General features: G+C 50.1%; 1 protein-coding gene across 5 annotated transcripts in view; it reads left to right on the forward strand.

Moving 5' to 3' along the window:
- The first annotated feature begins 1,528 nt into the window (after window positions 1-1,528).
- The window catches only part of Slc43a2 (solute carrier family 43 member 2), a 43,668-nt gene continuing 23,665 nt past the window's right edge, over window positions 1,529-21,531 (forward strand). Inside the window, exons 1-5 of one of the 5 annotated variants that reach the window (XM_029483608.1) lie at window positions 1,529-1,910; window positions 3,408-3,608; window positions 13,951-14,158; window positions 15,782-15,837; window positions 16,837-16,913. In XM_029483608.1, coding sequence (XP_029339468.1) covers window positions 3,449-3,608; window positions 13,951-14,158; window positions 15,782-15,837; window positions 16,837-16,913 — 501 coding nt within the window. In that variant the 5' untranslated portion in view covers window positions 1,529-1,910; window positions 3,408-3,448. Of the gene's footprint in view, window positions 1,911-2,512; window positions 2,588-2,920; window positions 3,224-3,407; window positions 3,609-13,950; window positions 14,159-15,781; window positions 15,838-16,836; window positions 16,914-21,531 lie in introns of those variants that run through there. The other 4 variants (XM_021177668.1, XM_029483606.1, XM_021177667.1 and 1 more) reach the window with 4 other exon arrangements.

The raw sequence follows: 21,531 nt of genomic DNA on the forward strand, positions 1-21,531 counted from the left end.
ATATAATAAATAAATCTTAAAAAAAATGAGAAGAGGAGAAGGAGTGGTAGTTTCATCTCAACAGACAGTGACTTCTTATTTCATTTGAACAAGCCACCTAACCCCTCAGTTTTTCTTCTGGAATGTAAGTATAATGGCTGTATCCAGGGCAGTTGTAGGGATGGAGTGGCACCCTGGCACGCGGTGTAAAAGCACCCAGTACGAGTTCAGCCATCAATAAATGGCAGTTATCATTGATCCTCCCGCCATCTATCCAGCACTCTGCGATCTTCTGTCCTTGAACCTGGTGCTTTTCACTTGCTTGTGTTTTCCTTCCAGGACTCATATTGGGCACCTAGGACTGAGGCATGTCTGCCCCCCAAGAAATTCAGAGCCAGTGGGAAATGGGGATACAGATTATAAGGCATTACGGTCAGCAGACAAAGAAAGCAAAAGGCAATATAGAGAGTGGCCAGGGAAGGCTTCCCAGAGGAGGTGCTTCCCAAGGGAGGGTCACTAGCGAGAGCAGCACAAGGCCAGAGCCACAGCAGTTCCCCAGAGGGGAGCATCCAGGACCAGGGAGGAGGAAAAGGCTGCTGTGTAGGAAGCAGCATGGTCCAGTCAGTTGAGGAACTTGAACTTTATCTTGAAGAACAAGGTAAAGAGTTTCTGCAGGATCTAGCAATAGGTCAGGTTTATCAAGGTCAGGTTTACATTTCCCACAATTCACTGCGGGGTAGATATGTGATGCAGAGATTGATGGATGAGTAGTTGTGTCCCAGGGACAGAAATGGGCAGATAAGATAAACAGGACACCAGGTTATCCTGGTGCAGTGGGGACAGGGGAAGGGCAAGGCTCACAGTAGATAACCTAATTATTCTGTTAAATGTTAAGTTCACAGTGTCTAACATCATTAGATGTTATTAGCTCAGTAGGGTGCCTTTGAGCCCCCTAGCACGAGGAGGCAGAGGGCAGCTTGGATTACATAGCGAGGTCCAGGATGGCCAGAGCTACATACATAGTGAGATCCTGTCTCAACACTTCCCGACACACACACACACACACACACACACACACACACACACACACACACACACACATCTGAGGGAGAAGGGGGGCACGATTTATTTGAAGAGGGGGAGGGAACATTTTAGATATATGTCTGGAGAAGGTCCTCAAGCAGATTGCTTAGGAAAAGGATTGAAGGGCTTAATCTATTGGCAGGTGGTAGGTCCAATTTGGAGCTTATGAGATTTCTGCACAGTAGGTCATCAGGCCCCAAACCCACCAGCAAACCTAGACCAAGTCTTGGAGAGCATGCACTAGCAGGATGGCTGGCGAAGGTTCTGGGCACCAGGGGGCGCACTCGAGCTGAGGGAAGCTGAGTCAGGCTGCTGGGGACTCCCTCCGCCCTAAAGCAAGCCCGCTCTTGAAGTGTGGAGAATCTGAGGGATACCGAGTGTTTTCTAAGGGGAGGTTAGTGCCTCTCGTCAGGGAGACTCGGACGGACAGCTAAATCTTTCGTGCTGAGGCTCCATCCCACGTCCAAGCAGGTCCTCAGAGGAGCGCAGCTCCGCTGATGATACAGAAAGGACGGAGCTCTTTGGACCCCTAGCGATCTATCGCGCTCTCCAAAGCCAGACTTAGACTAACTAGGTGCTCGGGATTGCTCACAGCATGAAGAAGGGTGGACGAGAAAGTGTGCCAGCCACATGAAAGAGTCGTTTGGGAAAGTGGGAGGGCAGGGCATGCCAAGGTGACCGGCCTGAACACTGACTGGTCTCTGAAGGCACCGAGAAAAGAGGGCGCGGGATGGGGATGGAGACAACTGGAGGACCAGGGGCTCTCAGTCCAAAATCCTGACTACAGACCCTTAAGGGACACCGATTAAAGACCAGGCAGGAGGCACCTGATTCCAGGCAAGGACCCGGTGAGTCGGGAGATCTAGCAGGGATGTGGTAATGATGCCTCGACCTGGGTCGGGGTGTTCTGATACCCGTAGACAGCGCCTGGATAGGACAACGCGGGCTAGGCAGCGAGGAACCCGGACACAAAGCCCAAGGAGCAGGCCGGGAAACAGAGCACAAAAGGGCGGCAATGGCCTGGGGAGTTGGAGCATCCGGCCCTGGTTCTCTCCGGGCGAGAACGGTGGTCTATACTGCGGGCCAAACCGCACGGTGCTTGGAGCCCAGCTCGCTGTGGACCAAGACTCCCTGAAACGCTGACCCATGAACTTGACAAGGAGGAGGGCAACGAGAAGGGCGTGGGGCGATGCCCGCGGCTCTCACCGGGTCGAGGGGCACTCCAGTTTAACTGGGTAAAGCTGAGCCTGCCCGAGCCGCCCCCCAACCCCCCCATTCCTCTTGTTTGTCTCCAAGTCCGGCCGGAACCGGCTTCTGCTCGCCGGGGGGCGGGTGGGTAGCTGCTGATTGGCCGACGCCTGTTTCCAGCCCCACTCAGCCAATCAACGGGCGGCAGTGTTTTTCATCTTAGGATAGGAATAAAAGGGCTGGAAATAAAGGGGACAGAAAAGGCGCCGGGCGGGCCCGATACACACTGGTAGGAGCCGGGTGAGCTGGACTCCCAGGATCCGGGCCTCAGACGAGGGTGCGAGAGCCTGAAGCCGCTCGCAGGCAGGGGTTGGAGGGAAGGTGCATGCTTGTCAGAGGGACGACACCGGGAGGGAGACGTAACGAAAAAAGCCAGGAGGACAGAGGGACGGGATCCGCTTCTATGGAAACGGGCTAATCGCCGGGGTAACAGCCCGGCACGGGGGTCGCGCGCTTGGCTCGCGCCGCCGGTTTGAACCGGCTTCGCCTCTCCCATGCGGGGTTCGCGTGGCGGTAGCGCCTAGCGACCTAAACACTAACCAATGGCGCGGCAGTTCCTGTGCGGTCCCGCCAATGAATGCGCCGTGGGCGGGCCGTTCCGGGGCTCCCTGTGCTGATTTTGTGGTTGAAGGAACAAGCACTAAGGAAGGGTCTCTAGTGCGGGCGGGCGGGAGCCTGTCAGGGTCCCTGGGAGTGGCCGCTCTCAGGTGTGCCTCCGCTCAGGTGACCTTACTACGAGCTGCCTCCCTTTCCGGCCCCCAAAGTGGCTGTTCAGTCTTGCTTGGGATCAGGACCCTCTCCACGTCCTTGAGCATAATTAGCCCTTTTCCAGCTGCCATGCCTCAGTTTACCTCCGAGTGAACTAAGGGAGAAGCCTTTCCTCTTGGCCAGCGGGGCTCCACGGTGGCCTAAGGTAGCATTACCAGGCAGCTGCGGGTACGGGGTGGCCCAGGTCCCTGACAGGGCTAGGGTTCTCTTCTTTTGCGGCGGGCACCTATAGCTTGGGCTGCAAGGGACTGACAGGCTAGTTAGTCGCTGTACGCCAGCGGCCACACGGGTTGGGTAGAGCCACCGCTGAAGCTGAGGTCTGCGCGCAGGTGTCTGCAGAGCCGGAGCCCGGCCACCGCCACACCGCACCATGGCGCCCACCCTGGCCACTGCCCATCGGCGCCGCTGGTGGATGGCCTGCACCGCTGTGTTGGAAAACCTCCTTTTCTCCGCAGTCCTCCTGGGCTGGGGTTCGCTGCTCATCATGCTCAAGTCCGAGGGCTTTTACTCCTACCTGTGTACGAAGCCAGGTGAGATGGGCGCCTCGGTCGGGGGCAGGTTTCTGGAGTGGGTCTTTGGGAGAGGGCGGTTGGTGGTGAAGATGTAAGCCAGCTATGCCCGCTTGCTGCACAGCGCCTCTAAGTGCCAAAAAGCCCATTTGATCCTCATCCAGCTCTCTGGGTGCGTATCATTATCATCGTCCCTGTTTGTGGATGGAGAAACTGAGGCTGGGACAAGTCTTCCATTTGCCCAAGCTGTAGACTAATAGCCTAATAGACTCCTGCGTGCAGTCAGGAACGTTGCTGGCCTTCTGGTCTTCCAGGACCTGCAGCATTGCTTGCCTTGCAAAAAAACATGTGTAAGAAAGAGGAACTCTCATAGGCCGGGGTGCAGCAGGAGAGAGGAAGTGGCTTTGCCTCCACCCGAAGGAAGGTTCATCTAGACCTACATGTTTTTAAGTCAGGCTATTATGGAGTCCCCTTAAAGGCTTGCCAAGATAGAATTTCTTGTCTATTTTTGCTGCTTTATGATTCTCCAAAGGCCATTTCCTCTCCTGAACTGTGAGAACATCTCAGTGGCTTTCAAAACATCGTAGGGAGGAAGAGGAAGGGAGACAGTGGTAGAAGGATGCTTAGACTCTCCAGGACTGACTGCAGGCAGGCTGAGGCTGGCCCACACTACCCCCACCCTTCCTTCTGCCACTCCTGTCTTCATACCCTGGTTGCTGTAGGGTCATCAGTGGGGCCGAGTCAGCTGCCATCCTCTCCCCTTTTTAGGCATCCTTGGTAAGAACTGCTTCTTGCCTTTGTCTCTTGTCTCTGCCCCACCCCGTACCTCAGTCTTGTTTGATGGTGCTGGCCCAGGCTTGACTCTGTAGGTCACTGCTGGTATGTCTTTTTTATTTCTAGAGCCCTATTCATTTACTTTTTTACTTTAAATTTTTTCTTACATTTTTTTATTCATTTATGGGGGGCCACAGAACTGGATGACAGAGGACTGCTGTGGATGACAAAGGACTGCTTTTGGTTGTTGACACTCTTTTTCCACTATGTGAATTTATGAGGTCAAACTCAGGTTGACAGACTTGGTGGCAAGAGGTTCAACGCCCTGAGTGTCATCTCTAAGAAGTGGGCTTGCTATTTTATTTTATTTTATTTTATTTTATTTGCAAAATAAGGTTTCTCTGTGTAGCCCTGTGTGTCCTGGAACTCGACCCATAGACCAAGCTTGCTTCAAACTCAAGGATCCACCTGCCTCTGCCTCTTGAGTCCTGGGATCAAAGTGCACCATTATTGCTGGGCTCTAAAGAATTTTTTTTCCCCTGAGACAAGGTTTCTCTGTGTAGCCTTGGCTGTCCTGGAACTCACTCTGTAGACCAGGCTGGCCTCGAAATCTGCCTGTCTCTGCCTCCCAAGTTGTGGGATCAAAAGTGTGCGCCACTACTGCCCTGCTCTCCGGCTCTAAAGATTTTTTTGTCTGTAAGTTTGTTTGGTCTTTTGTTCTTCACAAAGGATCTTGCTATGTAGCCCAGGCTAGCCTTTAACTTGTAATAATGCCATCTCATTCTCCTAAGTGATGGGCTGAGAAGCCTGTACTGCCTCACCCAGCCTCTCATTCTTAGCAGGAAGGGAAAGCCTTGGACCTGCTCCCACTGCCTGGACCCCAGTCAGTTAGTCTTCACTTCCCTTCTCTGATCTGCCCAGAGGATCCTTAGTGTACAGAGCTTAGCAGGAGAGGAGAAAGGTGGGAGAAAGGGAGGGATCAAAGGCCACCTGGGAGAGGGCAGAAAGCCTATCGTTTATAACCAACCTTTAGCCTTTAGCACTCAAAAATATTTCCTAATAGCCTAAGGGTTCTTGGCAGGTCTTTCCCCACATCAGCAAGAAATCTTGAGAGACTGAGAGTCAGACCTTGTTCCCTGACCAAGCTTTCTCTTTTGCTTCAGGGATGTCAGGAGATTAAAGGCCCCTCTGAAAGGAACAGGTGCGAGTGTTGGCTCTCTTTTCTGCCTTTGTTATAGGATACACTGGGGATTTAAAAAACAGAAAGAAAAAAAAAAATCAGCCTTTGGCAAAGCTTTTACTACCTCATCCCGAGGTCAGATTTCATCTCTTCTCTCTTCTCTTCTCTTCTCTTCTCTTCTCTTCTCTTCTCTTCTCTTCTCTTCTCTTCTCTCTCTTCTCTTCTCTTTCTTTTTCTTTTTTTTTCTTTTTCTTTTTTTCTGATTCATGGCACTGGTGACATCAGATTGTCCACTTTTACACAATTTCTCCGACGGCATGGGCACCCTGGGGCTGGAAACTGTTTTCCTGGGGAAACCCTGTCTTCTTCCTTCCTTTGGGTGAGGGGAGGCCAGGGATTTCGCCAGCAGAGTGCTGAGTTGGTATTTAAGCCCTTGAGAGACTTGACGGGTCACTCCTACAAACCAGAGTGAAGGGGAAAGGGTCAGGATCATGGGTTGAACATCAACTTCTTATCCCGTGCCTTTGCTCCTGTGTCTGATTTGGGCTTTTCTGATTATCTGGCAAACGTGCTGACCTAGCATCCTTAGCTGGGGAAGCCTGCTGATTCTACATACAGCTTATCTCTCCAGCCTCCTGGCTGTGTGGAGTCCCGGGAACCTGTTGACTTTTGGGGCCAGAAACCTCTGCGCTTCCTTGACTGGGAGTGTCTGGTAAAGCTAAGGTCAAGGTTTGCAGTGTGGCCCAACATCATCAGCCCTGATGCATGGCTAAGTGGATCGCTTTAGGCCTTTAAAGAGCTGACCTGTATACAGCTGATGGAGAGTCAAATGTCACAGCTTTTTGTTGTCTTTAAGATTAATGGTGTGAATTCGTTCCCCAAAGGAAATTTGCCTGAACCTGTTGAAAGGTTTGGGACTCTAGCCAGAATCTGGCTACAGACACGGTGTGGTGCTGGGTTCCAGTTTGGTGGTGTGGAGAGAGGAAAGGAGTCCCTTACCTCTCTGTGGTCACAGCTTGCTTTGCTTTTTCTGTCTCCTGGGCAGGGGCTCGGGAGCTGGGCCTGGGCAGTTAGTGAGTTTTGTGTAATAATACACTCCTGGTAATAGCAACTAGAGACCTCTCTTGTCCTTCTGGTGTGGCAGTTGAGTGTGTAGTCTGGGAAGAGTGGGGGTTTTTCCCAAGCTAAGTCCCTTGGCTTCTATATTATATGGCCACCATAGAATTCACCTGACATGACCTCTTCCCTTGGTTTTGGTTTTTTTTTTTTTTTTTTTTTTTTTTTTTTTTTTTTTTTTTTTTTTGTGGGTTGGGGGTGGTTGTTTTTGAGACAGGGTTTCATCATATAACTCTGGCTGGCCTGGTATTCGCTGTGTCTTTCCGCTTGCCTCTGCCTCTTTGAGCCTGGGGATGTGGGGGGTATGGGAATTGGGAGGGGAAGTAAGACCAACCATGGGGATCAGGTTGTGCCCAAGTTACCCAAGTGGGAGACCTCCCTAAACTTTTTTTTTTTTTTTTTTTGGTTTTTCGAGACAGGGTTTCTCTGTGTAGCCCTGGCTGTCCTGGAACTCACTCTGTAGTCCAGGCTGGCCTCAAACTCACCTGCCTCTGCCTCCCAAGTGCTGGGATTAAAGGCATGCGCCACCACTGCCCGGGGACCTCCCTAAACTTAAGGCACAAGCTTAGAGGGTAATGAAGGCTGAGCTGATGTTGGGAGAGAGCCAGAGTAGGATACACCTACACCTCAGAGGGGAAGACAGAAAGGACTGGTGCAGAAGGGAGCTAATGGCTGTGCAGGTGGAAGGGCTGGGAAACAAGGAAAACTAGATTTTATTCCTAAGGCCGGAAAGAAGCCCAGGAGGCAGAGGGCTGCCAGAATCCAGTGAACCTCTCAGAGGTTCTTGTGAACGCTGAGCGCTTGCTACATGCTGGGTGTGAATGTGGGTGGACTGAGGATTGAAGACAAAAAGTTCCAGGGCCCCTGCTAGACTTCAGCCTAGCTCTGAACAGGATCTTAGGTGGGCCATGCTATGTGTGTGCCTGTGAATGCTCTCACATCTATGGACATGTGTGTGCATGTGCAAGTCGGTGCCAGGATTCTTCTTCAGTCACTCTCTAGTCCCCACTCCCCACCTCCCCACCCTAGACAGGGTTTCTCTGTGTGTTCTTGGCTGTCCTGGAACTAGCTCTGTAGACCGGGCTGGCTTCAAACTCAGCCTGCCTCTGCCTCTTGGTGCTGGGATTAAAGGCATGCACCCCCGTCGCCTGCTCCATGGCACTTATTGAGCTCAGAGATCACAGCTTTTCCATGGGTTCTGGGGATCAGACACCAGTGCTCAATGTTTGCATAGAGAACACTTTATTCTCTGGCCTCGGTTTTGTGTTCCTGGCCCTCACCCTGACAGCAAGAAGCAAGACCCTCACCTCTCTCTGGAGGACTCACTGTGTAGACCAGGCTGGCCTTGAACTGCCTCAACCTCCGGAATGCGGTGATGACAGTTGTGAACCACTTCCCTGGACTTGTTTTAACTTCTCCCACCCCCTGTTTGTTGGTTAATTTATTTTTTTCAGTGCTAGGGATTAAACACGGGGCTTCACACATGCCAGTTCTACCACTTAGCTACACCTTTATTTAGCTCACCCCTAGTTTATTTTGAATTTCAGAAAAAGTCCAAAAGAAACAGTGAGGGGGTTAAGAGTGTACCCACAACCTCTAAGAACATCTCACAAAGCGTACCCTTGGCTGTCCCCACCACCCTCACCCTCTCATGACCTGGTTTCCCTTCCTGACATCTGTCGGCCTATTTTGTCTTAGTGTCTCACGAAGGTCCTATCTGCTAGGGTAGGGTTGGCTTTCCATGCCTTTGTGAGGGAGCGGAGGGACGGCCCCATTCTCACCAGGCGATAGGAAGAGCCTCTGGTGGTGCCCAACTCTTTCCCAGCTTTGTTCTCTCGGCCTCTCTAACCCATGGGGACGAGGACATCACAGTCAGAGTCTCTGGCTCTGACAGTCTCCATTCGAGCCAGGCTCCACAAGACCTTCCACAAGATGCACACCTGCTCCTAATGCCACGTGCCATGTGTGGAATATGGGATCAGACTGAGATGGCACTTGGTGGCCCGAGGAATGCCTTTTACAGAGCACAGGGGCCAGTACCCACAGGCTGCCTGCAGGAGGCTGCTGCTGCTGGGACCTCCATGAGAGGGCTGGCCCAGTGGTACTCACAGTCAGGCCTCCTGCTTGCTCTGTGGCTCAGGCGACCTCTCACCCACATCTCTCCTGCTGGGCTGACATGCTGCTTCCTGTTGCCGGATAGACTAAGGATGGAAGAGAGGCAGGGGATGCTGGGGCAGGTACCCTCAGGAGGGCTGGCCAGGGGTCAGCACCGTGGAGGGGAGGGGCTCAGGCACCAGCCAGAGAAAGGACTGCTTTGGAACTTAGGGGGTGTCTCCATCTGTGGGCCTCTTTGTTTCCTTAGCACTATCAGGGAGGTGTTCTGGAGTTCCCCACTCTCTTTGTTTGTCTGGGGTGAGAGGAGGACTCTCTCTGACCCTAGAGAAGTCAAGGGGAGCCCTGAGTGGGGTCACAGAACCCTCATGCCTCCTCTGCCATCTCTGTGGAGATTTTGTTTGTGAGGGGGCCAACAGTACAGGGCATTGTTCTCCCTTCCGGGCTCTGGCAGCCGAGTCCTCTTCTCAGCACACTGGCACACCAGTTTCTTGCCTGTCTTCTTGTTTGCCCTCCCTGGCAGGGCTAGCCCGGGCTGCTCTGACCACTTCATGGTGGCACCTGTTTAATAAACAGGTGCAGGGGAGATCCAAACAGGCTGGCCTGAACTGGGTTGGCGCTGGCTGCACTCTAGACTGCACAGGGGACACCGTGGGGCTTGACACTCCTAGTGTTGGTCCCTCTCCTGGCTTTCTGTGGCCAAGTGGGAGGAGAGAAGACAGGAGCAGCCTGGGTGTGAGTGGGCGCCAATTGGGACCGAGATCATTTGTGTGGCTGTTTATTGCTCACAGAAGTCTAGGCTCCTGGAAGGAGCTTCCTCCCTATGTAAGGGACACTCAGACTCCCCAGAGAAGAGGCCCTAAGTAGTCACCTAACTCCCAGGTCACTTGTTGCTAGACATCAAGTCTGAAGGCTTGTGAGCAGAGGCCCGGTGGCCCTGTTGGCAGATTTAAGAACAGATACTGGTGGTTTGAAGCGTGGGTACCTGCTCCTGGGTGCAGTGACATTAGCATAAATGAAAGAAGGCTAGACACCTTTACTTCTGCTCTAGGCCCTCCCCTCGGAAACCGTGTCTAGTTGCAGACTGAACAGACCATCACATAACTTCAGATAACCCATCCTCATGTGCATACTTCTACCGTGTTGGGAGCCTGCCAGCGCCTTGGGATTTAATCTTTTAAATTACATTCAGTTATTTGTGTGTGCGTGTGTGCGCGTGTGAATGAGCATTAACCACAGTGTGCATATGGTAGTCAGTGAACAACTTGCAGGAGTTGGATTTTTGCTTCCACCGTAGGGTCCAGGGGATCAGACTCAAGCTGTCAGGCCTGGTGGCAAGTGCCTTTATCTGCCTACCCACATCACTGGCCCATTTTAGGATTAAAATTTTTTTTTGTAAAGATTTATTTTATGTGTACAAATGTTTTGCCCAAATATATTTATGTATAGCACATTTGTGCCTGGTGCCATTGGAGGTGAGAAGAAAGCATTGAATCCTCTGGAGCTAGAATTTCAGTGGTTGTGAGCCACCGTGGGGGTGCTGGGAACTGAACCTACGTCCTCTGCAAGGGTAACAAGTGCTCTAACCACTGAGCCATCTCTCCAGCTCTAAGCATTTTATTTTTGTTACACTGCAATGCTGAGAACTGAACTCAGGACCTGGTACTGTACCTCTGAGCCACATGTTAGCCAGTGCCTTGGGATTTTTATCTTCTGTCCATCAAGAGTTGACAGAAGCTGAACCTGGTAGTGCAGGCGTTTGATCTCAGCACTTGGGAGGCAGAGGCAGGTAGATCCCTGAGTTCAAGGCCAGCCTGGTCAACAGAGTGAGTTCCAGGTCAATCAGGGCTACACAGAGAAACCCTGTCTAGAAAAACAAACAAAACAAGAAGAGTCATGGATGGAATCTGGGGGGCTCTGGAAGAGAGTGTCTCTAAATAGGCTGTACTGGTCTTGTGCCACCCCCCCCCAAAAAAAAGCCCTCCTTCCTCCCCTGTTCTGTGTCACTAGGAGCTCACGGCTGTTGAAGTAAGTGACTGCATGCAGACTCTTGGTGGCCACAGTCAGGTCTCTCAGCAAATAGAGTACCCTCCTCCACCTGCCCACTGTATCTCATCTGTGCTGGCTGCCCATCCCTGGATGATGCCGAGGAATGCTCACGGCTGGGAGGAGGCCCTGTCCCCCTACTGCAGGTCCAGTTCCTGTTCTGCTGGCAGGGCGGACACCTGAAACCAGCCTCTCCCCTTCCAGGAGCTGCCTCACACCTACCAGCCACAGGAACACATGGGACCAGTGGGCTCGGAGAACCCTGTTTGCTATGTGTTTTGGCTGTCAGTGTGGAGGATATGTTGGAAAGGGGATTGAAGGTGGCAGGGGCAGGAGTCTGACCTGAAAGGTTTTGTTTGTGTGAGCGGTCAGGCTGTTAGTCCGTGGCTCTGATCTCCCTAAATCCCTCTGTCTTCAGCTTGGTTCTGCATGTCCTATTTCCATATCCATTTTGATCCTTTTGGCCACTGGTTTCTGGTTCGTTGTTTCCACTCACTTGGTAAACAGCTAAGGGGGTCAGGGCCCATGGAGATAACACTACACAGTAGCAGAAGACAATTCCTAGCCTAAGACTCAGCCCAGGCTGAACTAAGCACACACCCGTACTGTCACATGGTGATCTGGCGCTGTGCGCCTCGCTACTGTTAAGAAGCTGCCATGCTATAAACCACCCCAATCTGAGCCCCAGGAAGGCCGACACTAGCAAAAGCACACATTTGTTATTTGCCACATGCTCCATATGCCTGTTGGGAGCTCTAGAATGCTGTCGGCTTTTTCTCATCACGGTCCCCAAAGCTCTAGGGGTGTATGCTGTCATTACATTGTGTCTCGTTCACAGATAAGGAAACCAGCAGAGCATGGTCAAGTCGCATTTCCAAGGATATACAATAGGAAGCAGGGGAAGGGAAGTTAGAATCTAGAGGCAGATCAGCCATTGTGGTTAGTCACTCCAGATGCTTTCTTTTTCAGTTACCTAGAGTGGCTCTGAGAGGCCCCAAGCAGGCTTTGTAGACCTCAGCTGGGCTGCCCTGGCAGCCAGAGGGTTGCTACTGGGAGGCAGGGAGGCAGGCAGTCTGAGGAAGAGTTTCTCTGGCTCTTTGGTGGCGCCTCGAAGCTAATCAGTAAGCTTGCTTCTGCAGGATTAGTCAGCACCACCAAAGGAACCGTACCAGTCTGGTTCCCAGCTTGGCCCCCACCCTCCTTCCTGCCAGTGCAGGACTTCTTCTTGTGTTGTTTTGACCCTGGCTGAACTTTGGTGGGGGCACTTATGTGTGCAACGTATGGCTGACGCAGCAGGCAATGGGTGTCATCATGGGGGAGGGGGCAGTAAGAGAGGCACCTGTCAGGAAATCAAAAGAAATAACTCTGTGCCATTAATAAAGCAAAAACTCAAGCCCGGCATGGTGGCGCACGCCTTTAATCCCAGCACTCGGGAGGCAGTGGCAGGCAGATTTCTGAGTTCGAGGCCAGCCTGGTCTACAAAGTGAGCTCCAGGAAAGCCAGAGCTATAAAGAGAAACCCTGTCTCGAAAAACCAAAACACAAAACAAAACAAAACAAAACAAAAAACCAAAAAAAAAAACAAAGCAAAAACTCACGCAGGGAGTGCATCTAAGTGGTAGGTGTGGCTTGTCTTATATACGTGCGTGCGGATCTGAGTTCAGTCCCCACCCCCTCAAAAACAGGCCGGGAACTCCAACCCTTTGGTTCTGACTTACAGTATATGGTGTATGCTACGATTGGGAAGCACAGGCTCAATAAGTTTGCCCAGATTAGCTGAGGAAGAACCTGGTGTTCTGGAGCGACCGGCACCTTGTCTTGTGCAAGTCCTTCTTACACTGGCTGTGTGTTTCTGTGGACAGAGCTACTGAGAATGTTTGAGGCAGCCTGTGGCTCCACAGTCAAGGCTAGACCCTGAGCTACTGTTACTAGGTGTAGAGTATAGGATACTCTAGAATGGAAATCACGCTGGCCTTGAATTCTTGGAGATGCATCCCGAGTTCTGGGATTAAAGGCATGCACCTCTACCGCCTGGCAGAAATCACATCATTTTTTGAGACAAGGTCTCTCTCTGGAGCCCAGGTAGCCTTGTGTATGTGCATGGGTGTGCTCATGCCCACTGCATGTATGTATGTGCACATATGCACAGACACATGTGGAGACAGCCCTAGGTGTTTATTGTTCCTTTGGGAGCCATCCACCTTGGGTTTGTTTGTTTGAGACATGGTCTCTCACTAGCCTAGAATTTGCCAAGTAAGGTTAGGCTGGCCAACGACTGAGAGTCAAGGATCTGCTTTTCTCTGTCTCTTCCACTTGACACCATGCTACGTGTCCCTTCTCTCCCCTCCCCTCCCCTCCTCTCCCCTCTCCTGTTCTGTTGAGACAGGGTTTCTCTGTAGCCCTGACTGTACTGGAACTCACTCTGTAAACCAGTTGGCCTCAAATTCAGATAGCCTCCCACCTCTGCCTCCCAAGTGCTGGGATTAAAGGCCTGTGCCAGTATCTGCAGCTTCAACCCTGCTTCATTATGTTTATGTAGTGTATGTGTGTGTGCACACAGGACATAAGTCAGGGTCAGAGGACAGCTTTTGGGAATCAGTACTCACCTGCTAATATGAGGGTGAGGATCCAATTTAGGTCATCAGGCTTGGTGGCGGATGCCATTACCTGCTAAGCCATCTTGTCCCTCCACCCACCCTCCCTTTCCACACAGGGTCTCTTGTAGCCTAGACTGCCCTCAGACTCCTTATCTGTGGATGACTTTGGGCCCCTGATTTGCTTGCATTCAGCTCTAAAGTACTTACTTAGTAGGCATCTACCCTCCAGTAGAATGAGAATCCTAATCTGGGACTGATGTCGTGTCAAGGCATGGGTGAAACCCTTGAAAGTGTAGACAGGACTGTGTTTTTTGAGGAATGGCTTCTTTATTGAATTCTTTGACTGGTCTCTGGTTTCTACAAATACTGAAAACATCTGCATTAAGGGGTCTGGGCGAACCAGCCACATCTTGTCATTTGCCAGAGCCTTAAGGCACTCACAGTGAGCTTTGGCTTTCTTGGTGGTAAAATCCCAAAGGTGAGTCTGTGTCTGCAATCTTTGGGGAAGCCTACCCTGTTCTCTTTCTTTATACACACAGAGAATGTCACTAACGGCACGGTCGGGGGCACCGCAGAGCCGGAACCCGAGGAGGTGAGCCTGGTGAATGGCTGGCTCAGCTGTAAGGCCCAGGATGAGATTCTGAATTTGGCGTTCACCGTGGGCTCCTTCCTGCTCAGTGCCATCACCCTGCCTCTGGGCATCATCATGGACAAGTATGGTCCAAGGAAGCTCAGGCTGCTGGGCAGGTCAGTGTGGGATCCTGGGTCAGCATAAGTGATGCCTTGAGCTGCATTCCCTACTGTAGGGAATCTTGGACTGTGGTAGCAGTGCACCATGGGACTCCCTAAATTCCCACCCTGGACAGGATTACTACCGTATCTGGCACAGAATTGGTAGATATCGTGACCCTGCTGATTTCCACATGTGAGCCACAGGACCCTAACTTGTCTTTAACATTAGTTTTGGGGGTCATTAAAGATGACTCATCTGGTAAAGATACTTGCCACCAACCTGATGACTTTTGTTCTATCCTTGAAACCTACATGGTAGAAGCTAGAGAACTGACTCCTGCAAGTTCCCCTCTAACCATTATCCACTCGTGCCATGGGATGCACACACTAAGAAAATAAAAAAGAGCATTGGTTTTCAAAGGCTTCTGGTCTTATACTTTGTCCAGGAAAAAAATAGTCTTAAAACATATATAAATATATGCAAATGTAAATTATTTATCATGTGTCCTTCTCCTCCTGTGGTTTATGTGTGTGTCTGGTGTGTGTTTGTGTGTGTGTCTGTGTGTGTGTGTCTGTGTGTGTCTACATATCTGTAGTGTGTATATGTGTGTGTGTCTGTGTGTGTATGTATAGATCTATGTGTATGTGTGTGTGTGTCTGTGTGTCTGTGTCTGTATAGGAGGAGGGGAGTTGCTGCATATGAAATTCTACCTAATGAGTGCTGGCTGGGCTAGTGTGAGTTATGTGTATACATGAATTGTAGCCCACATATGTCATTCTTTTTTTTTTTTTTTTTGGTTTTTCGAGATTTTTTTTTTTTTTTTTTGTTTTTTCGAGACAGGGTTTCTCTGTGTAGCCCTGGCTGTCCTGGCACATATGTCATTCTTAATAGTATGTGCTTTAAATATAAAGGCTACAGTTGGGGCTCAGTAGTAGAGTGCTTGCCTAAGTGTATGGCCCTGGGTTCTACCCCCAGCACTGCAATAATAAAATAAAATTAATCAATTAATTAAAATGAATGAAGCTTTTTCTTTGTTTGTTTTTTGTTTTGTTTTTGTTTTTCGAGACAGGGTTTCTCTTTATAGCTCTGGCTGTCCTGGAGCTCACTCTGTAGCCCAGGCTGGCCTCGAAGTCAGAAATCCGCCTGCCTCTGCCTCCGGAGTGCTGGGATTAAAGGCTTGCACCACCACGCCCCGCATGAATGAAGCTTTTGTTTTGTTTTGCGAACAGGGTTTCTCTGAGTAGCCCTGGCTGTCCTGGAACTCACTCTGTAGCTCAGGCTGGCCATGAGCTGCCTCCTGGGTACTGAGATCAAAGGCGTGCACCACTACAGCCTGACAAAATGAATGAAAGTTTAACAATTATAAGGTGAGGCTGAGGATGCAGCTCAGTAGTGGAGCACTCGTGTAGCATACAAAAGAGCCATGGCTTAAATCTCAGCACTGAGAGCAAGTCCTAATAGATGGCATCCTCCTGCGTCATCTTCATAGCTCATGAGGCATCTCTCCCCGGTCTCCCTAGAACTGTTAAATGATTGTAAAACGTTCTGAAGTGACACATAGTAAATATCCCACATAACTATATGAGAGTAGCAGTTGATAACATAGTGTAAATAGCATACTTTCTGTTTGGTTTTAGTGCCTGCTTTGCTGTCTCCTGCTTGCTGATTGCATATGGAGCAAGTAACCCAGACTGTGAGTACACCTTTTCTCCCTTTTTGCCAGAAACTTAAGGGAAGATCCACCATCCACAGGTGCTCACTGGCCCACCTGCTCTTGGATGCTATGTTGGGCTTGGTGTCGCCCGTGTATTGGCCCTCCTCGTCACTAATCTCGTGGGTGGCTGTGGCAGCTTTCCAGTGGTCTGTTGCCTAGGGTTTCGCTTTTTCAGATGCATGGGTAGTAAGAGAATGATTGTCCCAAGCAAACGTGTGAGAGGTGTTCCCAGGGTGTGACACTCCTGTCTCATTCCCAAGCCACAAACCCAGTCCTAGACCAGGCCAGCCACAGGACATAGCCTTCGATGGTGCAGATATGGTAGACTGACCTATCTCCTCTTCCTCCTCTTTTTTTTTTCCCTTCAGTCTTGGGGGGATGACCCAGGGCTTGCAAATTCCAGGCAAGCACTCTTATCATGGAGCAAACCGTTCCCAGCACTTGGACACTTGTGACAGAGATAGCCCAAGCTAGTCTCAAGCCTGCAATCCTCCGTCCTTGCTCAGCCTGAGGGCTGGGATTACAGGCATGATACCTCACACTCAATTGAGCAGAGCCCTCAAGGCAGCTTCGGCCAGTCCTTGACAAACAGCTTAGGAACATCTCCCTTCTGGACCCTGTCCCCTGACAGGAGTTGAAGGGCTTTTAGAACACCACCAAACTAGGACCTGAATTTCACTAACGTCTTCACCAGCCTTCTCTACTGGTTTTCAGGAAACTGGGGTTTTGGTGTCTGTGAGGAGCTTTTTGTGGCTATTTGATTGCTGCCAGGTTAACAGAAGAGAGTGGGTGTATGTCTTTTCCAGAACGCAGGCTCCACAGGATAGACAGGAGGGTGAGGGGTAAGAAAGAGAACTCTCTCCAGGTGTCGCCGACCCTCAGTGGCCTGTCTCTTATTTTTAGCTCATCTGTAGCCTTCTCAGCATGGAGCTCTGTGCTGCTGGGTTCCCCTACTCATGCCTTTGTGTCTGCCCACAGCGCTCTCTGTGCTCATCTTTATCGCCTTGGCTCTGAACGGCTTTGGGGGGATGTGCATGACGTTCACTTCGTTAACAGTAAGTACCGGTTTGTTAAGGAACATTTTCAGCTGATTAAACGGAATTTGGGGCACATTTGTTGGTTTCCAGGTCCTTTCCTTCCATTCACATATATTCTTGCATGTCCCAAGCAGTGTGGGGGCTGTGGTTACAGTGGTCAGACAGCAAAACCAGTCCCCTGGGTTCCAAAGTGGGCAGCTGCGCCTCCCCTGGTGACTTGCAACTGCCTCTGGCCTTGCCTTTGGCATGGAGGATGCAGGTTATTAATCATATATCCAGAGAAGACAGGATCTTCCATGGCTGCTGTCTTGAGGTTCTCCAGGAACTCCAGCTAACAATGCCATTTGTAGACAAACCTATTTAAGAACTAACCAGCCCCAAGCTTGTGGTGCCTAGGGCTGAGTGGCAACATTGTCACTTTCTTCTTGACTAGGGCACAGATGTCTGCCTAGATAAGTGGAACTGTTCTTGGAACTCTGAGTCTACTCTTCCCAGGGCCTCTGGGATGCCACAAAATGGGTTTCTTTTTAGTCAGGGAGGAGGGTTGGAGGGAGAGCTGAAGGAAGTTAAGGCATAGAAGCATCTTTGCCAGAGGGAAGACCGCAGACTTGTCCAGCCCCAGCCAGGCAGGCGTATCACCAGAGGCTTCTGTCAACAGGGGCATCCTCCTTCTGTTTACCTGGGAAGGTCTGGGGTACACCAGCTGCTGTTACTCTTTGCGGTGAAGCCTGGCTCTGATTTTCCATTGTGCTCAAGTCAGGGGTCAAGCTGTTGAGAAATCTCTAGGACCTTCCTGGTCTTTTGATAAAGGAGCTCGTGGAGGTGCAGGCATCTTTGTGACCTGTGATAGGGCCACGCCTTCTGTTCCCTTTTCCTAAGCTTTGCTCCGGCAGGGAGGATTAGCCGTGTGGCCCTGTGCCTGTGGACACGGAAAGTTCACTATGGTATCTGTTCAGTGAAAAAGGCCCAGCATAGGCAGCCTGAGTGTTGTGCCCTGGGTGTGGGTGTCTGAGGCTGAGTGACCCACAGAAATCTGGGGCTCAGTGGCCTCACCTTTGCTGGTGCCAGTGAGGTTTGCTTTGTATCTGTTGGGGCATTTTATTTGTTTGTTTGTTTGTTTGTTTGTTTAAAATCAGATGCATTTAAAATAAAAATAGATATATTTTCTCTTCTCATAACCCCAGAGGAAACAAATGTTTAAGCAGTGGGAAGTATGTTCATACTGTGGAGAGTACAGATTCCACAGTGTTGTGTAAACGTGAAACAGGAGTCCTGCACAGGCCTGTTTGTTCTGGGACAACACGGCAACCACCAGCCCTTTTTATCAAGATGAAAAATATAAACCTGGCAGCGCCCTTGTTGTTGTAGAAATGCTGGACCTCTGTTAGGGCAGATCTGAATTTCAGGGATAGCACTTGGGGATGGTCCTGGGACGTGAGGAGTTTAAGCACCACGGTTCAGGATGGTGCTTTCTTAGCATGAGGTATGGGATAAATACGGGCTGGGGTGTGGCTCTGGCAGAGCACATGCCTGGCATGAACATGACTCGCTACCAACCCTAGCACTACATCTATAAAAAGAGAAGAGCTGGGTATGGTGGTATATGCCCGTCATCCCAGCACTTTCCGGGCAGAGGCGAGGCAGTTGCTGTGACTTTGAGGTCAGTTTGGGCTACAGAATGAAGCCTTGCCCCTGTTCCCCTGAAATGATAAAAAGGAGAGCAGAACAGAAGCCTGTTCTTGTAGTCCCTAGGATTAGAGGGAGCAGGAGCAGGAGGAGTTCAAGGTCAACCTCAGTTACCTTTCCTCAAACAGTAACAGTATCTATCCATCCTTAGTTACATGGGAGGTTCATGGTCACCCTGGGCTCTACAAGACCATCTCAGACAAAGAGCAAAGGGCAGAAAGATGAAAAACACTATGTGGGAATTCTGTTTAAGAAATCCTTCAAGCTGGGCAGTGGTGGTGCACGCCTTTAATCCAAACACTTGGGAGGCAGAGGCAGGTGAATCTCTAAATTTGAGGCCAGCCTACAGGCAACTTCCAGGAAGGACAGCCAAGGCTACACAAGGAAACCCTGTCTCCAAAAACCAAAAAACCAACCAACCAAACAAACAAACAAACAAAAACCAACCTATGTGTCTCGCACCATGTATTTTAGCGTCTGTCCTTCAGTAGTCTGTCACTGTCTGACTTCAGCTTTGTCGGTTTGCTTCTTGTACACAATGCGCCTCCCATTTCCCTGCCAGTACCTAGAGCTCTGCATTCTTTGTCTTTAGAGCAGGCTGTTGTTCAGTCAGTGCTACCCTAGTAGAAACGACTGCGGTTCACACAGCGAGTGCCCCACTCACAGACATTCAGGTCGGCTTCCAGTGCTTCTCTTCGTGAACACTGTTGAAATGAGCGGTCTGTACATGTATTTCTGTAAAATAAGTTCCAGGAAGTAGAATTTCTGGGCCCCGGGATTAACATGCTTTAAATTTTAATCTATGCTTTCGAGCCGACTCCTAGACTGGAATCCACTGTCTGCAGTTACAGTCCAGCAACATGTTTGAAAGTGCCTTCTTCATATCCCTCCAAGACTACATCATTGATCTTTAACACATTTTTTACATGTATTCGTTTGATTTGATTTGTCTGTTGTCTTATGTTTGTAGGCACGTGCACATGAAGCTCATGTGGGGCTATGAGGATGGAGGGTGGAGGATGGAGGATGGCTTTCTGAGGTGGTTTCCTCAACCACGTGGGTTCTGAGGAATGAACTAACTTTCTCTTTCTCTCTCTGGTTTTTGTTTGTTTGTTTGTTTTTTGGTTGGTTTTTTTTTTTTTTTTTTTTTTTTTTTTTTTTTTTGAGACAGGGTTTCTCTGTATAGCCCTGGCTGTCCTGGAACTCACTCTGTAGACCAGGCTGTCCTCAAACTCTGAAATCTACCTGCCTCTGCCTCCCAAGTGCTGGGATTAAAGGCGTGCACCACCACTGCCCAGTGGGAATGAACTTTTTTATCAAATACCTTTTTATACAGTGAGCCCTCTTGCTGGTCTCTTCTGTCTTATTTATCTTTTGTTTTTTTAAAGTCTCACTAATGTTGTCATGGCTGGCCTGGCCTTTGCTGAGTAGACCAGGGTAGTTCCAAACTCTCAGTCTGTTCCTGCTTCCTAGATGCCGGGGCTGAAGGGGTGTTTAAATGTTTCATCCTTTAAAGATTAGGAGGTTTGACACCATGAAAAATGATACATCATAAACTTTTTCTTTTCTAATAAGTCATCCGTCCTCTTACCTCTTTTATGTTGTTATAAGCCCTGCCTGCTTTTGAACTTACCATGTTGCCCAGGCTGGCCTTCCCTCCTGACCCTCCTGCTTTCCCCTCTCAAGAGCTCAGATTACAGATGTAGTCCCTGAGCCTGGCCACTGTCATCAGTGTGTCTTTTCATTGAATTGCTTCTTTGTATTGCTTCATTTATCTCATTTTCCTTCATATTGTTTTTTCCTCTTCATACTTGGTAAAACTATCTTTGAAATACAAATAATCACTCTGTAGGAGTAAAGGGTTTATCTAGGGCCTTGAGATTTCTGTATGGTCCATGAATATGCTCTAGAAAAAATATGCACTCAGACAAGCAGTGAACATACATGTTCTGTTCAGGGGAGTTGTGGAATGTCAGTTGCTTTCAGCGTCATTGTGTGTGTATGTGTGTGTGTGTGCTCGGTGCGCGGGCACTGTGTAATGCATTTGGTAGGAGGGGATCCATCCTTGTAAGGGAGGTATAGGGCTTGTCCTCTGACGTCTTTATCTTGGACCTATATTTTGGGAGTCAATGAGTTGCCACCCCAGGCCAACTCCAAACGTCTGCCTGTTTTTTATAAACAAGGTTTTGCCTGAACTACAATGTGCCAGTTTGCTCATGTGTTGTCTGTGAATGCTCTCCTGCCACAGGGGCTCTTGGGCTGTCATGACAGAGACCATATGGCCCACAAAGACAGAAATGTTTACCGTCTGGCCCTTCATGGAAAAACATTTGCCAACTTTGTGTCTAGAGGCCCCAAGACACTACACTGCTCTCCACCGGAGGACAGAGGGTCAGTACCTCCCACAGACACTCCCGCCCCCAAGTTGTACAGGTTAGGTCTCTAAGCACTTTTAAAGTCACCTTCTTCACCCCTTCCCCCAGCTGGAGGAGCTCCCTGGACAGTCCCTTGTCCCGTGAGCCTTCTCACGGGACCTGAGAGCTCATGAGAGTCAACCCTGAGAGGGAACAGGAAATGGCTCACCGAGGACAGACTGAGGCTGTTAGGCAATGTCCCTGGGCTGCTGATGCTTTCTGCTGAGCAGAGCTGAATCGCATTCTGACACAGCACGGGCCTTTAAAAAAGTAGAACCCTCAGGACCAGCTCGCAGACACACAGGCCGGCAGTGCAGTGGCGCTTTGTTTCTGTTTGTGACTCCCATCCGTGTTTTCATTTTGGAGACAAAAGAGTTTTCAAGGTTGCCTTTAGAACTCCCTAAATCAAATCCATAAGGACTTTTAAACAGAATGGCTCCGTGATAACCTGGGAATGTGGGGGAATGTGTTGTCAGGGAAACCTTCATTTGGGGACTTTCTCAGGCCCGAGGGCTTTGTATGGCATGGACTGTGGG

This window comes from Mus caroli, chromosome 11, assembly GCF_900094665.2.
Source record: "Mus caroli chromosome 11, CAROLI_EIJ_v1.1, whole genome shotgun sequence".
NCBI lineage: Eukaryota > Metazoa > Chordata > Mammalia > Rodentia > Muridae > Mus > Mus caroli.